Raw genomic sequence first — 16,772 nt, 5'->3', positions numbered from 1 at the left:
CATCTTAGTGTTTAGGCTGCAATTCTCTTGTTCAAATAACATGGCAGCTAAAAACAGCCTTTCCTCTTCCCTGGAGCAACCTCTCATTGCGCTCACTTATAGAGGCACCCTTTATTCATCCAAGGATGATAATGACTATACAAATGCTAAAACCAAGTATTCAGCCTGGAGATCACAACATCAGTAAGAAATTCTGTGAAGTCACCTTCAGCATCCAATTCTGAGTACCCCATGGAGCAAAGGGAACCCAGATGAGTTCATTTTTCCTTCCCAGTCCCTCTGGTTGGGAGCTTTCCACATTTGTTTCCTGCTGCCCAAGCCTAGCACACTGCACAAGCAAGCAACCACCACTCTCCCTGCGCTGGCTTTTGTTTCTTCCCCTTTTTCTTTCTGCACTATGTCCTGTCCTGCTGAAGGTAATAACTGACCAGGTCAAAGGACATGTTTACTGTCTCCATCTTTCATTTGTTCAGGTATACACACAGCCCGGATTGGAAAGCAGGGGATTACCATGCAAAGGGACACCGAAGCCTCACTTGGACGCTGCACACCAGCTCTAAAGGCTTTGGCACATTATACCATTTACTTTCACACACAGAAATTGGTTTAACTTTTTCCCCGTGACCTCACACCTTAAGATCAAGCTTTTAACATGTCAGCTTTCATTTTCCCCAGATCAGATTTAAACGGGCAGTGTTTTCCTCTTAGAAAATTAGAGAAAGAGGTAAAATCATGCTTCTTGATCAAGAAATTCACAGCTTGTAGAATTTATCCAATCTTTCACACTTGGGTATGATTTTCAGTACCGCTACAAGAGCTTTGTTATGAACCGACATGCGATCATCACATGCCCGTACTAACGCGCATGTCCATGCCAATAGCTTAAATCACTTGATCTCTGAACAATCCTATGACTCATGACATATGCATCCCATAATTTATCATGTTTGTGCTATGGAAATGCACCAGAGCAGCATCGCCTCAGCAACATTTACGAGTCACCTTGGCAACAAAGCAGCTTCGAGGCTGTTCTTAGAATGCCCGGCAAAACCTAAATGAGATGGGAGAGAATTAAAGCACTTCTACTTTACTCCTTGGCTTTAATTGCTCATTAATTAGCTAACACGGCTACCTCCCTTAAATTGGGCCTTTTTTGAAAAACAAAACCTGGAAAAAATAAAAACAAAGAACAAAACCCCATCTTCTTTACCTGTCTCCAGAATGCATGATGAAGCTTAAGAAGACTCGTGGTACAGCAAAGCCATGCACCACCAAGTTAGAGGGAAAGTTTAAGGAATCAAGTATTTTGCCTTCATTTACTTCCAAAAACGTCCATCCCTACATACACTGTACAGCTACAAAAATGAGCAGATCCCAGAGCAAGCTAAAAAAAGGAGTTTCCACCCTATCAGATGCCTCTATAAGCATCACTTGCTTGTTATTTAGCCTTTGTTGTTGTTGTTGTCATTGCAATGGTAGATTTAGAGGAGCCAAGGGGCTGAGCAGCTGATAGGACTCAATGGGCTCCCGCACTCCACACCAAGGCAGCAGCACGGAACCCCACAAGCCAGCTCCGTGCTACAATCACAGTTTCAGTTGTGGTTTTCCTCTTCCCCACCAACACTGGGCAGGTGAAGTGCTTGTGTCCAAAAGCTCACTGGTTTTGCTCCTGAATCTCCTGTTCACACAAAGGCGCATTGCTTGCTTTTAGCCAGTGCTGGATGAATGCTACATAAAACGAGGTGAACATCTTTTCAGCAGCAAAATCACTTGCAGGAGGCAGAAATGAAAATGGAAGAGGTTCCAAACCATAAACTAGTCCCCACTGAAGAGCTTTAAAGACAAACACACCAACAGCATGGTGAGAAACTGGAGGTAAAGGGAAGGCAAGAGGTACGTAGCTCTGGGTCTCGCTGGTGGTGAATGAAGGGAAGAGCAGGCAGAGCGTATCACCCCTTTGCTAGCTGCATCGTGAGAGATGCATCACGACCACTGATGACTCAAGCCGCACCAGAGCACAAGCCACTACACTACATGCATTTAAGAAGTGTGAAACTTGGCTTCTTGATTTATCAGCTGCTATCCCGAGGGGCAGGAGGTGAACCATCACAATAAAAAACTTTTACTGAGACCTGAATCTGTACCAGTAAGTATCTGCTGCTATACAGTCAGGCATACAGAAGACGAGCTCCCTCAGCAGAGCATATCTGCACCTTTAGGAATTCAGACCTTCCTCTCAACTCTGAAATAGCCTGTTAAGTCGGAGCTAATTCGTAGAGGAGAGGAACGTACTAATGTAAGACTGAACATATCTTCCCTGCATTTAATAGTCTCAAACACACTTTAGCCAGCAGATTCAAGTGCTGCAGACCTCACTAAATGACGAATTTAATGAGGCACCATATTCAGCTTTTTGCGAGGATGGAAGGCGGTGTTTCAGCAAATAACGATGCTATAGTGCTTTTCCTCCCCACAAACCCACTAAGCAGACTCTCTGTCCCTGCCCTGCACTGATCCCTACCCTATAGACCACTGTCCCTCTCTCATCCCCTGGATCCCTTTTGCCCTGCAGCCAGAACAAGCTGGCAGGACCCCGCTGATCTGCAGCTCTTTATGCTTTCCAGCACACTCAGGGTGAGATTATAACCGAGAGAGCATAACACCAAGGCACCCTGAGCCCTCTGACAAGCAAGGAAGGCTGCAAGTGGGGCAGCCATAGCAGCAGCCTGGCGAGCTCGTCTTTAGCACAAGGACAGCAAAGGCAGCCGTGCCTTCCTTCCAAAATCTGCCTCAGTATTACTTAGAGAAGGGAAAGCCTGGTTGGCTTCCAGGAGCTCAGCGTGCCTCTCCCCACTATGGTACCTTCTCTACTTCCATAGTTCGAACTTCCCCTTGCGATTTTGCCAGGCCGATTTTTGTTGGGGCTGTTATTTCAGTGACAGCAATACCCCAGTAACTTGATTTAGGTGAATAACTGAGCAAGTACGACTGACCAGCATGATCTCTGCCAAAAGCATTAACCAAAGACCAGAAGAATAATTCAAAGTTATTAAATTGCCTGAACGAAATTTTCTGCTAGCCCTACTCATGAATCCCCACCTACAGCAGAGCACACTCAACCACCGAGTTACAAGTGCACACACACACAAAGTGCAGTCTGCATTGATTCCTCTTGTTTTGCAATACTTTCAGCATAGTCGGGTTTTTTTTTCCCCCAGGTTGTTCAAAACAAAGTAGCAGCAGGAAGAACTGATCCATTCCTTAGTTATATAGGTAAAAGAGAAAAAAAAAAAGGGAAATTGATGGAAGCCACATGCTCACTAAGAGGTTTTTTAAAAAAGCTATTTTTCTTGCACACAGTAAAAAAAATCCCCTAATACTATTTATTTCTTGAAGTTTCTCTTACTTTTAAGACAATGTCACTAGCATGCACTTTCCATAGTCCTCCAACACCTTGCCACAGCCTGGAGGGACAGTCAGCCCCATGGGGAATTTTGCAGCACCCTGCCAGCCCATGAGGACCTGACGCACACATCCCCAGCCACTGCAGCAAGAAGGCACCCAGGCAAACCAGCTTCTCACCACCTGCAGTTTTACAGCCAGCTTTTACAGGTAAGCCAGCCTAGCAGATCACATCCTTTACCCCACTCTCCACCACCCCTCTGTCCTCCATACCTGCTTTGCCTGAATGCTGCAATACTGGCATCTCCCAGCACTACAGTAATTTCAGGAAGCTGAACCCCTTTTTACCTCCCTCTCTTCCCTCATTTCCTTTCTGCATTTAAAATATAATCTTGGACCTTTTGCCTCCCCTGGTTGATGTGGTACCGCACCAATTAAAAGGACAATCTCTTTAAGGTGGCAGTTTCAGGGGCAGTTAACTATCCCCTGAAAAGCAAGTACAACTGTAATCAGTAACTTGCAGACCCCAAAACAAGTATAGAGAGCCCCATCCATGGCAGCTCCGCACCTGCAGAGCTTGAGGTCAATGACTTTAACCAGCAACACCCCAAGAACACAAAGATTAAACTGCCCGTGCGGCTTTGCCACAAGCTGCCGTGGCACAGACACACACATACGCGCTTCAGAAAGCCATGTAAATTCGCTTACATCTGTCATTGTCATTTTGGTCAGCAACGGCATCTTCCAGAGAGACAGGCTTTGGCTTCTTTTCACTGTTTCCTTTCAAGTTTTCCCAGTCTGCCTGGCTGAATCTGCAGACCTCTGAATCTTTGGTAGTTGTTTGGCCTTCTCTCTCTTTCATCTCCAACTCTGAGAAGCGCATCATTGCACGCTAGAAAGAGAATTGATATGAAAAAAAAAGTCTTGCGATAAAAGCGACTTCATTTGCCTTACCTTATATGAAAGCATTTCCAAAGAATAATCAGCTCAAAACCAAGCTTTCAGATAGATAGCTAGGGTAGGAGCTTAACACACCTGACTCGTAAAACAGTGTTCTAGCATCTATAGGCAAATAACCACACAATTCTTTCATATGTAAGTATGTATATATATATATAAAAGATATATATAAATGTATACTGTATATAAAACAAAAACATTCCATTTTGGAGGTAAAAAGAGACAAAAACAAAAAGAAAAGAAAAAGAAAACAAAAACAACACAAAACTGTACAATGAATAAAGACCATGGCCCACAGACTTCCCTTTGTGTATTTGGAAATGAAATTTAACTCAAAGGTTTATGTAAGAGTCTAGTAATAAAAATTTGAAGAACTGACCTCACAGTAAGCAGCAGGTAGACATAAAATACTGTCCTCTTGTAATCCTTCCATCTATGTAATTAAAATGGGCACTCAATGGATCATTTAGATAATTTCATCCATTTTTATAAGCATAAACCAATTCTTTTCTTAACAATGCATAACAATTTGGCTTAACTCATCCCTTCATTTAAAGTAAAATACCTTAAGGATATTCCTATACAGTATCTGTCATCCCTCAGCATCAACCTCAGTACCGCTCCTACTTTTCCCTACACGTTTGCTTGGCGCAAATGTTGCCTGAGTCCCGTTAATACATGGCTGCAACTCCTCTCCATCAAGCTGCACATTTGGCATGCGAATCACAACTTCTGGGTATGCTTTGCTAGTTGGCACTACAGGCCAGCTGAGAAATTACAGCGCCAAGGGAACATGCACGCCTGTCCGACTCCCCTCCATAACTCCACAAACATTGCATATGTACATTAACATTTTTACCAGATCATAGTAAAAGCCCTTTAAAGCTTACTAGCACATACACAGGTAAAAACCATGCATACTATTCTTTATTCTCATCAAGAGACTTACTCTGCTACTTAAAACCGTTTTTCTGGAGAGCACGCCCTGACAAAAACACCTCCTGATTTCCCCACCTGTGTTGCTTCTCTCAACTTTAAAACTTGACTGTGACTTGCCATACAGAAATAACGACACAAAGCGCGGCACTCATTGGACCGTGCGGACTCACCTGCAAGGCCCGCTGCTCCCGGCTGAGCTGGCTGGAGTCCGCGTACAGCTCGGTTGTCACACACTTGAATCGATCACCTACGTAACCAGCAGAGTTTGCGATCCTCTTGGCCAACTTCGATGGCTTGGGTTTTAGTATTTTGCCATCGGCAGATTCTGTATCATCGGCTCCATCTTTGGTATAGGTCTGGTTGGTGTCAATACTTGGAGGTGCTGTCCCCATGCAGAACGGCTTCGCATCCTCCTGCACCTTGCCGAAAGCTAGAGCTGGAGCATCACTGTCGTGAGCACCTTCCAAGTAAGCAGGCGAAGGCTGGACCACCACTCTGTCTTTAGGCTGGCTCACAGACAAATCTTCTTTCCTTAAGCCGAACACCGATGAACTCTGGGTTTGCTTGAAATTATAGGTTTCATGAAGATCATTATTTCTTCCAAACTCCTCTCTCATTACAATAAAATCTCTGTGCTGCGACGCCTGCTCCACTTTGTGCTTTGTAGGGTCATTAGCCTGATTACTGCCTTCTGCAACGAAGTTGGCTTTAGTTACATTTGCTTCGCTTTTAGCCTCTTGCTCATCTCGCAGAAGATCTGGGAAGAGGTGTTTGTCACTTTTGGATGAGATTTTACTGTGGCCAGAGCTCTGGTGCAATTTCACACTCTTCTCACTGGGTACTTCAAAATGCATCTTCCCATTGCTCTCTAGGAGCTCTGGCAACCGGCCCCGCATAGCCGGGTCCTCATAGCGGACCCTCTCATGAGACCGTGACCTCCTTTCCACCTTCTCCTCCTTATTGATCTCCAAAGCCGAATGCTGCAGCAGCATGGGGTGCACCATGCCCATCCCCAGCGCGTCTTGGTAGGTCATGAACTCCCCTCGACCCGCTGGCAGGCTGTAGGGAAGGCCGGGTTTGGGAGCCAGGTGGCCGGGGTAGAGGCTGCCATTGGGCAGCAAGACAGGGTGTGGATACACGTGTCCTTTCCCATGCAGGGATAGAGGGCTGATGGCTATTCCCTCCGGCACTGGGTATGGGATGTAACTCCTGGGGTAGGGCAGAGGCGGGGACCGAAACGCTTCGTTAGGAGGCAGAAAGATGGGGCTGGAGGCCAGGGCATTCTCACTTGCCTTGAAGTTGGCTTCCTGGCTGCAGGATTTGGCCACCTTACTGCTGTGTTTCACCGGGGTGGCGACAGGCTGCCCGACATGCTGTATAACTGATGCAGTGCTCTCTGCAGAGCTCCTGGGTGCCTTGGTGCAATCCATGTTGGCATTGGGAGCTGGCGATGCCGACGCCGGCCGCCCCCCTGCCGACACCGTCGTTGAGACACTGCCAATGACCGCCTCTGTGCCACCCATCCTGGGGCAGGATGAGCTCCTCTGCTGAGGGATCACCCAGTCCAAAGCCTTGTTTTTCAGCTGTACGCTCTTCCCACTCTCCTCATTGGGGCTGGGACCAGGAACAATCCAGGAGGATGGTGCCGTGCTGATAATTTCAGGCCTGTAGATGGGGCAGCCATTCCCAGGAGAAAGAGTTTCTTTCTGTATTATATCGCTGCCAGGCAAGTGTGTCCCCCCTCCCGCCCTGCCATGCACCAGGACTGTCGGCATCATTTTCTTACTGTGATCTGACTTGCTGGTGGTTTCCGCATCAACAACTTTTGCTGACAAGTCCAGTGGTTTGTCAGCAACGTCTTTGGTCGGGGTCTGCTTTTCCAGGAGCGGGGGGGACCTGCCGTCTTTCCGGTCATGGCTGGCTTTCCTCACATGGGGGGCAGCCGGTGGGGGTGCCTCCCCAGCATCACTGCCTTTGGGAAGCTTCCCATTGGAGAGGCGGGAAGGTGGAAATTCGCCTCCGACATTCATGTAGGGCTTTGGGAGGGTAACAGCGGAGGAGGGAGAGGTGGTGATCCTGGGGAAGTGTTTGTGGAAATCAGCGTAGGCATCCCCGACCTGAGCAGGCAAGGGAAGGCGCGGAGACGGCCGGGGTGAGTGCGGCAGCAGGAGCGCAGGATCCGCTGGGATGTTGGCGGGAGCCGGCTTGGCAGCTGGGACCCGGGGCTGCTTGCTGCTCTGGATGTGGGGGTAGGCGTGTGCATCGACAGGGTTGCCGGGGCTGACACCCATCTTCCACGACAAGCTCTTATCCGGACAGTGCACCAACGGCGGGATCGCCGGTGAAGCCGAAGCGGTCGAGAGCCTCATGGGCGACGCCAGTGACGAAGGGATGTGAGGGGCAACGTAGTGGGAGGGAGGCAGGTATAAAAAACGCTCACCGTTCGTACACACGGGTGAGTAAGCCAGGTGCTGTGGTAAGCTGTAGGTGGACTGCTGAGGTAGCAATGCCTTGTACATGTTCAATGAATACTTATTTGGTGAGTCAAGGAAAGGGTATATGGTGGGCGTCGCGCCCTCCATATAGGGGTTTACCCAGGGGAGCCTTAGGTAACTAGCACCACTGACACCGAGGGGACTCTGCCTGTCACCCGCAGTGCGGTCCAAACCCAGCGTCTCCCCTGTCGGGACAGCAGAGGTCTTTTGTATTCCAGGAGGTGTTTTGTATATAGCGCTGAAGCCGTTCGGGGCCTTTCCAGAGACAGCTGCGCTTTCTACCACTTCGGGGGGATTAGACTTAAACTGTATCTCTGGGTTTCTTTCAGGAGTAAATCCGAGCCCAGCTATCGAGCCCGTAGCATCCCGTGATTTTTCCGAGCCGAGTCCGCACAAGCTGGAATAGACAATACTACTGGGGACTCTGAGTCCTTCTCGCATGAGTCCAGACCTGTCCATACTCAGAGCTGCGAGACTGTCGATGCGATGTGCTGTAGTCGCATCCACCTTCACAGAACAAGAAGTATGTTACTTTCGCATTTCACTAACATGATACCACTCAAGCAGATACATCAGCATTTTGGAAGAGAAACACCAAAGCAAACACACTGCTCGTCATGAAAACGTACAGAGGCTGATCACACTGGAAAATGGGAAAACAGGAACCTATGGAGCAATATGTATCACCACGAATACCAACAAAAATCTCTCTGCACCCAAAACTTACTGGCTAGAAACAAAGAAATGAGGACCCACAGCCCAAGCACCCAGAAGCAGCCCAGAGATGATGCTCAGTGGCATCACTTCTGTGCAGCAACTGGCTCCTCAGCCCCAGCCCTGTCGAAGTAAAAGGATGTGGGCTGTGGCATGGAAAGCAGGAAGGACAGAGAGCCTCTTCTCCTCGTCCTCCAGGACCTCTCCTGCAGCCACAGCTTGCCAGCACCACATGATTCATAGGGCAAGGTGTCTGAGGATGTACAAGAAGAAAGGTCTGCCACAGAGTTTCTTCCCCACTTGCCACTACTCCCAGCGTATGCACAAAGAAGGAGAAAACCACCAACTATGTTGAAACATGGATGTACTTAATGCTTACGTGAACTATTTTTGTTACACATGCTGGTATGCTGTGGGACATAATTCACAGCAGAGCGGAAGTAAGAATATGACATCATACAACAAAACACAACACAAAGTCAGTGTCAAGAGATTAACAAGATAAATAAGGCCCCATTTCACTGTTTCACAGAAACAGCTCCCATGTGCCCAAGCCCAGCTAGAGCTGCAACAGAAAGGTGTTTCAACCATTTCTCCGAGTGGATCAGGTACTAGCACCGAGGAACATCCAGGGGTAGGGAACAGGGTGGGGAGGACAGGCACAGATTCAGCCACACCATGAAGCTATTAACTTCTTACCACGCTGTGATTCAGGTGATTTTCTTCCCTCAACTCCAGTCTGCTTTTTGGTGCATCGCCATCATTAACGGGAATTTTCCTATTAAAAAATAGAAGCTTACTACTTGAAAGCATCTTCTGCATCTCAGATCAGCACGGGATTGTATCACCTCCATATTTTGACTGCCCTAAAGAAGTCCCGTATCATACCATATTTATCTTTCTGTGTACCCATGCACAGTGGCTACTTTAGAAGCAAGGACTATTTGAAAAGAAGCATAAAGGGTTTTGACACCAAGAGCACACCAAGCACATCTCAGAAAACCCTCTTTCGATGCAAGTGACTTTTGTCAATGTCTTCTCTTTTGCCTCTTGTCCTTCTCTTTTTCTAAGGAGAGAATATGCCATTTTAAACATTCCCTGCTCAGGTACCATCCATAAACGCTGCTGAGGAGAAAATTAAAACACACATGCTAATATCATGAATGTCAGCTGTTTCATGCTAAAGAGGGAGATGCACATCTGTGCCATACCAGTGTTGCAGCACTGGGACTTGTTATCACAGAAAGCACCGATAAAGAATATACCTTATTGCCAAATTTCAAATCCCAAGGATAAAAATCGCTGACATGCAGCAGAAGGAAAGTTTCAGCATTACCCAGAAGAAGTCCTTTCAATCAAAGTGCTTAAAGGCACATCATCACCTTTAAGCAGGAATGCAATTTTAATGGATCTGTTTTTAAAAGATTCACCTTTCCTGCAAGCAGCACATAGAATTATTATCCCTAAGTAACTGGGAGGAAAGTGAGGAGTGAGGGAGTGGAAGCAAAGTGAGACATTTGGACATTTTCCTTCAGTGCATGTTTGCAAATAGTATTCCCTACAAAGACCAAAAACTTTCCCGTGCCTCTCAGAGGCTTTCCACAAACAGTGAGAACACGGACTCAAAGAGAAGACAGAAAAACACTAAAACCACACAGAACTGGCACAGAGAACCACAGGTGTGCCTGCTGATTCTGCTCAGTGTCATAAAGACTATAATTTTAATCATCAACTGAATGATATTGAGCAGAAAAAAAAGGTCGAGATGAAGAGAGATTCACCTGTAGGGCATGCAAAGGCTGCTGCTGATCCTATTTCACAGGACAAACTGTTGGCTCAAAGGCAGGGAACACCAAGTCACTTTGCAGAAGCCCGTCTGCCACAGAGTCACCGCAAGAACACATGCACTATTTGGTTTAATTCCCCTTCACAAATACGAATTAATAAATTAATTGTAAAAGCGCATTTAAAGGCTGCTTCGAGGAGTAATCTCTTTAAAGGGCATCCCAACTTCACTGACCCACGTTACCTGTTAAATAGTAAATCAGCGACTGCTCTACTGCTCTCAGGCACGTCTTGTTTCTCGCCCCTGCCCTCCCTCCAAGCTGGGCTGATCTCAATGCAGGGCAGTGAGCTATCTGCTCCAGTATTAGGGCAGCGAGCAAACTCCAAGACCTCACGCTGCAGAATTACAGTGTGGTTTAACTTGCCAGAAGCTTAAATATTTACCTGTCTTCATTAATTCCACACATGCGGACCCTTTCATTGCTCATCCAGCTATGAACGTTGCCATACAGGGGAGTTGCAGAAAGCATGACGTCTTCTTAAAAGTCACCGCTTTTCTTCACAGTTTTTATATTCTATTGAAAAGAAAAAGGAAGAAGAGAAAAAAAAGTTGAGCAGATTTGTCTAGGAGGAAGTGCAAACATCACGGCAGAGCAGCTAGCCTCCCTCCAGGTAATTAATAATGAATGCAGGATTGGTGCAGGGAGTGAGCTGCCTACGTTAACCGCTAAGGGAGATACCCTGCAATAAAGGAGCAAATTGAGGGCATTTATAGGTCAGAGGAGATGGATCTTTTCCCCAGCGCACATCCAGAAAATTAAGAATCATTCCAAGCTATAGACAAACAAAAGTTTCTCTGCTGCATTTCATTTCCACAAGAAATGACTCAGCCAGCCAAGTACACACACTGGTCCCCAAATATTCATTTCACACAGGCTGAACCAGGGAGGGAGACCCCACAGGCTGATGGAACATGCCAAACTACCCACATATGCTCACAAAAGCCCTGCATTAGGAAGGCACAGGAGCAGGCGTGTGGAGCAAGAACAGCCACATCCCATGTGTATTAGCTACGCTGATTGTTGACAAAGCTTTCACGCAGGGACTTAAAACGGGAGAGACGCTGCTACAGAAGGGATCTAAATAAAAACTCCCCTTTAGCATCTACACATGACTAACTTGGAGAAAGGGGTTAAAAATAGTAAGTGGGTTGGCAAGCTCCACACCCCTTGATTTGATTTAAGCATGGAGCCCTGGTGGCTTCTGCATCGGAGCTGCTGCTGCTGCTGCTGCTGCTGCTGCTGCTGCTTCTGCAAGTGCTTTCAGTAATTCAATGATGCCTGCTCACTCCAGGGAAAGAAATCATTAGCGGGCTCGCTGGAGAAGTATTAGCAGTCCGAGAGGATCGGCACCGTGCGCAGCCAGAGAGGCAGGTGAAAGGTAACCGCATTTCGTGCCCAGCGGTGGAGAGGGAAAGGCTTTTCCTCCCCTGTACCTTTCCTAATGCCACCTTCGCTGGCATTAAATCCTAGTTTGCTGCATGAGCGAAGTGTCAGGACAAGCTGCGTTTTATTAACAGGATTATCGCGGCACATGATTTATTCCAGTGCAAGATTTTAATTGCTCTTCGGAGGTTGAGTCGTTTCTTTTGACTGAGCTTCAGCCTGCATCCTGCTGCTAAATGCTGGGTTAATAAGTAGGGGGAGTCTTTAATGCACAGGATATCCCTCAGCTCTTCCTCTCTCACAAAAATAGCTTTAAGCAGGAGGCATGATACTCCTTTTACACACACACACACACAAGCCAGTAACGGGCGACTGACCACTGGGAGTTTAATGCCTAGTGTCTCCCAATGCATCCATGCTTCCCCAGCAAACTCATTTCCTTTGTCAGGCTACAAATATGCAAATGATCACTTTGGCATTTAATGGGGAAGAAGCCCAGATTGGGCCTTTAACACAATACTTCACACAGGTTCAGAGAGGTTTAAGAGCTGAAACGGCAGGAAAGCCTTGTTCCCCAACACTTTTTTCTCCCCTCAGAGAGGCCTTTTGTGCAGAACTCCACGTCTGGAACAAATGTATATTAATGAAACGGCATGTTGATCCTCCTGCCTCCACAACGGTTAGCTTTCCCTAATGAAGTCCACAAAAATCACTGTGAGGAAACAAAAGTCCACTGAGATTAGATACCATGCTATCATTCAAAAGGAATTATTTCACTGGAAAGACGGTTTCTGGACAGATTTACTGGTTTCCAGATGCGCTGCTCGTAATGTTTTCAATAGAGGCAGCAGCAGCATGGCGAGAGTGATTTAGGGGTTTACGTAAGGTTAGTAGCCACCCCGTGCGCTGCCTCATCCATGAGGGATGGACACTGGCTCAGAGGACACGGGCCTCAGCGGCACACAAGGCCAACCCCCCGTTGCTCCTTGGAGGGGCGGCCTGCGCCTGCCTGGTTTCCTCGATGGAAGTGTATCATTAAGATAAGGCGCAGTGCCTGAATTAGAGCCCGTCAATCCCCTGACATGTGCAGATAGCGAAATGCTGAAGTTGCATGGGAGGCCGAGAGCTTCCCCAGCCGCAGCAGCGGGTGATCTGGAGGCCCCACATCCCACCACCACCTCTGGAGGGGGGCAAAGTCCACCAGGACGAACGGCACGGAGAGGCCGTGGGATATCCTTGGGGCCACCCAGGCGGGTCAGAGCCTGCACCCCGACGGCTGCCAGCCCTTCCCCAAAGCCGCCCTTGGTGCTCACTGCCCCGGGTGCGCGTGTGTGCAGCTATAATCACCGCCCTGATGAACTTCTTGTGAACTGTTTAAAAGTGGAGGTCTGCTGAACGAGCAGCGGCGCCACTGCCAGCCATAATTTCATTGCAACGAGCAGCAGACTTTTAACTCTTCACACGCCCCTTCTCTCCTACTGCTGTCTCCCTGCAAGCAGATGCCCGTCGGGGACAGCAGCTCGCAGGACTCTCGGGCGACTCAGCCAAACGCTGGCAGCTCCACAGGCCCTCGGCAATGTGGGGACGGGACGAGAAGGGGGGGCTTGGGGCGACACCACTTCTATTTATACCCAGCTTCCGCGGGAATGGTCGCAACCGTCCCCGTTATGCAACCCCGACGGCGGGCTGAGCGTCCCGGTGTGCGGAGGAAACCGAGGACACGTCTCTCCCTCTCTCCTTTCCAGCTACTCCTCCCCTCCCGTCGTGGGTCCCCCTCCCCCCATCGCTGTCAGCGCACCCCAGGGTGCCGCAGCTCCTCCTCCCCCTGAGCTGCGCTGCGCTGCAGGGTGCGGAACGGAGCGGGGCTCGGCCGCCGGAGAGCGAACGGCATTTCCTCCGGGAGGTGTCTGGCCGATAAAGCCATCTGCGGCTAAATATAGACGGTGATGCACGGAGGAGGGAAGAAGAGAGGGAGAGAAGGAGGGTGGCGGGAGGGGGGGAGACGCGCAACACACACGCGGTTCCGCAGCGATGCCGACGTGTGAAACCAGTTGTTTAAAGCGCCTGCAAGCACTAACCTGCCTCCCGGCGTGGTGCCGAGCAGGGCCCCGGCGTGCCGCGCTGTGCCGCGCCGAGCGGAGCCGTGCCGTGCCGTGCCGTGCCGGGAACACCCACGGCCCCGCGCTGCCCCGCGCCGCAGCGGCAGGCAGAGGCACACACCGCGCTGTTTGGGCAGCTGATTAAAAAGGGAAACGTTTGGGTCTCCCTCGCAACGTCAACAGACTTTTGGCAGCCACTGACGCCAGCAGCAGCAGCAGCAAAGTTTTGTTAACGCACTCCTGGCGTGGAAACGAGAAAAACCCAATGCCCGCGGGGGGGGGGAGGAGGAGGAAGACGCCGTTTCTCCGTGCCTCGGGGGAAAAGAGATGGGGAGGGCAACACCGCCCGGCCCGGGGCAGCCTCCTCTCGCCCTCCACATCCCCTGCTCGGCCCAGGGGTGCCCGGAGGCGAGTCAGGTGGATGTCTGGAGGAGGGGGGGAGGCATAGAGGAAGCCCTGCGGGGCCGGCTGCTGCAGCGAGCCAGGAAGCGGAGGAGAACTGCAGCGGCGCACGAGTTCCCTTTTGGCGCCTTTACTCTTTTCCACCTCCGAGCTCTGCCTGGCAGCCCGCCAGTTTCCACTGCACAAGCCACAGACCCAGCAGCAGCGGCGACGGAGGCAGCAGCAGCTCAACGGCAGCCGGCGGGGAGGGCTGCGAGGGTGAAAAGGAAGAGAAAACAACACCCCTAAGCCTATGAGAGCCTGTGGCACCGACGGAGCGACAGGCGCTTGGGGAAACAACCCGGCCCTTCGGAGATTAAACCCGAGCCAATAAATTGTCCAGGTCTGATCGCGCCCCCTCCCACCCCCCCGCCACCCGGTTCCAGGCCACTGAAATGATCATTTCTAGATTTGTGAAAATCCCTGCGAGAGAAGTGAAAAGCAACCGGGGACTCGTAGCGATTCACTTCGATTAGCCCTCAACCCGTTCATCTGGAGCTTGATTTAAAGGGCAGCGCTTGTACGGTATTTATAAGCTTAAATATGGGCAGCTGCTTATGAATGTGTTCAGGTACCTCGTTTATCTTGTACCTCCGACTTACATATTTACAAGTTCTAAAAAACAACGCACAATGCCGCGGAGAGAAAGGAGACTTCAGAGGCACCGTACCGCTGCACCGTTTACAATGCGCCGTTCACAATGGCAGCAGCCAGCGATCTAATATTAGACAAGTGCTTAAAGAACAGGGGTGGCTGCGCTTTAATACACATACAACTATCTACACCGTAGGTTATTTTCTGCCATCTCCACACGGCATCACCACCAGTGCCACGTCCTGTAACCCAGAGGAGGAAGCTGCAGACTAAGTAGCCGCCGCACGGATCCCAGGATTAGAGAAGTTTGACCTTTACCCGGGACGTGTGGCATTTCATTTAACCATGAAGCTAAAGCACAATGCGCCAGCGAGATCGCTAAACCGATTTAAAATATATATTGAGTCATGCACGATAGTAGTGCATTTCGGTGCAGGCAGTGTAACGGGGGTCGAAGTCTATTTTAAGGCTCCTGCCGCAGCCACCCCCGTCATGTCCCCATCGTGTGTCCCCGTTGTCCCACCGGGGCTCCCACACCGTCACGTGTCAGACGGCGACCGGGACTTTCTGCCGTGTAAACACAACGCGGCGGAGCCGTCCGAGGGCAGCCCCGGCCGCCGAGCGAGCGCCAGCACCAGCGGGGTATCCGCCCGCCGCCCGCCGCCCCGGGCCTGGCTCCGGCCCGGCGGAGACTCCCTCCCTCCTCCTCCTCCTTCTCCACCCGCAGCAGGGCTCGGAGAGGGGGGGGAGTTCCCCCCGCACCGCCTGTCACGCCTTGGACCCTGCACAGAGACAGTCGCTGCGTCGCAGCGGCAGCGGCGCTTTCCCCCTTTCCCATATGCTGCGAGGCGAATCATCGCATCGCTCTCAGCGCCGGCGGCAGCCAAAAAGGGAAATAAGAGGAAAAAAAAATAGAAAAAAAAAAAGTTTTCAATTAATGATAAGCCCTAAGAACTGGGGAAGGGGGCGGGGGAGGAGGCCAATAAGGAAAGAAAATGGCTGGCGATCCTTCAAATAACCCTGGCCGCCTTCCCCCGGGGCTCCCTCCGCTGCAGGCAGTACCGTGTGGGCGCCGGGGAATGACCCGCATCCCCAGACGCACGGCTCCTTAGGGAGGCCCGGGAAAAGGGGGAACGGACAAGGCTGCCTCGGCACATGGCGATGCCCACCACACCTGAAGGGTACGGGACACTGCAGGGTGGGTGCCCTCCTTCACACTCCCACCCCTCCCCCCCCGATCTCCCCATTAAAACGGATCGACGGGCCACGATAGGCAAGGTGCGCGTACACACACACACACACACACACACACAGAGGGAGGGACGGGGGTGGGGGGGGAACGAGGCAGCTGGTACCCAACTTCGAGGCATCACTGCATGAAGGATTTCCCGGGGAAATACCGATCCCGTCCGCCGCAACGGCAGTCCTGTACTGCCGCTACGGCGCTCGCCCCCACCCCCACAACCACTCCCCCGTTCCGACACGGGCCGTGCCTCCGTGCCCAGCGCTCCCCGCCGCGGCGGGCGGGCTGCCCTCGCCGGAGGGGGGGAGCCAGAGGGACCGGGGGGGGTTCCTCCCCAGCACGCCCGGCCGCTCAGCCCGCCGCCGAGCCGTGAAGAAAGCTGCCGGAGGAGGCGGTGGCAGCGGAGAGAGCCGCAAACCGGCTCTGCCGCAGGAACCCCCTGGCCCCCGCGCAGACGGGGACCCCCGGCGAGAGCCCGGCCTCCCTCCCTTGCCCACCCGCCGCGGCATCTCCCTACCCAGGGCGTCCGCGCCATTTTAGAGGCACGCACACACACACACACACACGCACGGGAGCGAGGTTTCCGCTACTGCTGCCAGAGACAACAGGCAGCAGCCGAGCCCGGGCTGCGAAAGAGGAGCAGCGGCAGCGGCGG

The 16,772-nt window shown here is 50.9% G+C and overlaps 1 protein-coding gene across 7 annotated transcripts in view; it reads right to left on the bottom strand.

The window, feature by feature from the left end:
- Positions 1-16,772, bottom strand: part of BCOR (BCL6 corepressor) — an 82,254-nt gene that overhangs the window by 28,777 nt on the left and 36,705 nt on the right. For 5 of the 7 annotated variants that reach the window (XM_061359345.1, XM_061359344.1, XM_061359343.1 and 2 more), the window contains exons 2-6: positions 10,740-10,870; positions 9,210-9,288; positions 5,472-8,303; positions 4,742-4,795; positions 4,111-4,294 (exon numbers count right to left, since the gene is read on the bottom strand). In XM_061359345.1, the coding sequence (XP_061215329.1) occupies positions 4,111-4,294; positions 4,742-4,795; positions 5,472-8,303; positions 9,210-9,288; positions 10,740-10,825 (3,235 nt within the window). In that variant the 5' untranslated portion in view covers positions 10,826-10,870. The remainder of the gene's footprint in view (positions 1-4,110; positions 4,295-4,741; positions 4,796-5,471; positions 8,304-9,209; positions 9,289-10,739; positions 10,871-16,772) is intronic. The other 2 variants (XM_061359346.1, XM_061359348.1) reach the window with 1 other exon arrangement.

The sequence above is a fragment of the Neopsephotus bourkii genome, unplaced genomic scaffold, assembly GCF_033783945.1.
Source record: "Neopsephotus bourkii isolate Nb327-2 ecotype Australia unplaced genomic scaffold, CSIRO-AGI_Nbou_v1 NB_962, whole genome shotgun sequence".
Classification (NCBI taxonomy): Eukaryota; Metazoa; Chordata; class Aves; order Psittaciformes; family Psittacidae; genus Neopsephotus; species Neopsephotus bourkii.
Note: the sequence above shows the minus strand (reverse complement) of the source record. Positions and strands in the feature narration are given on the sequence as shown.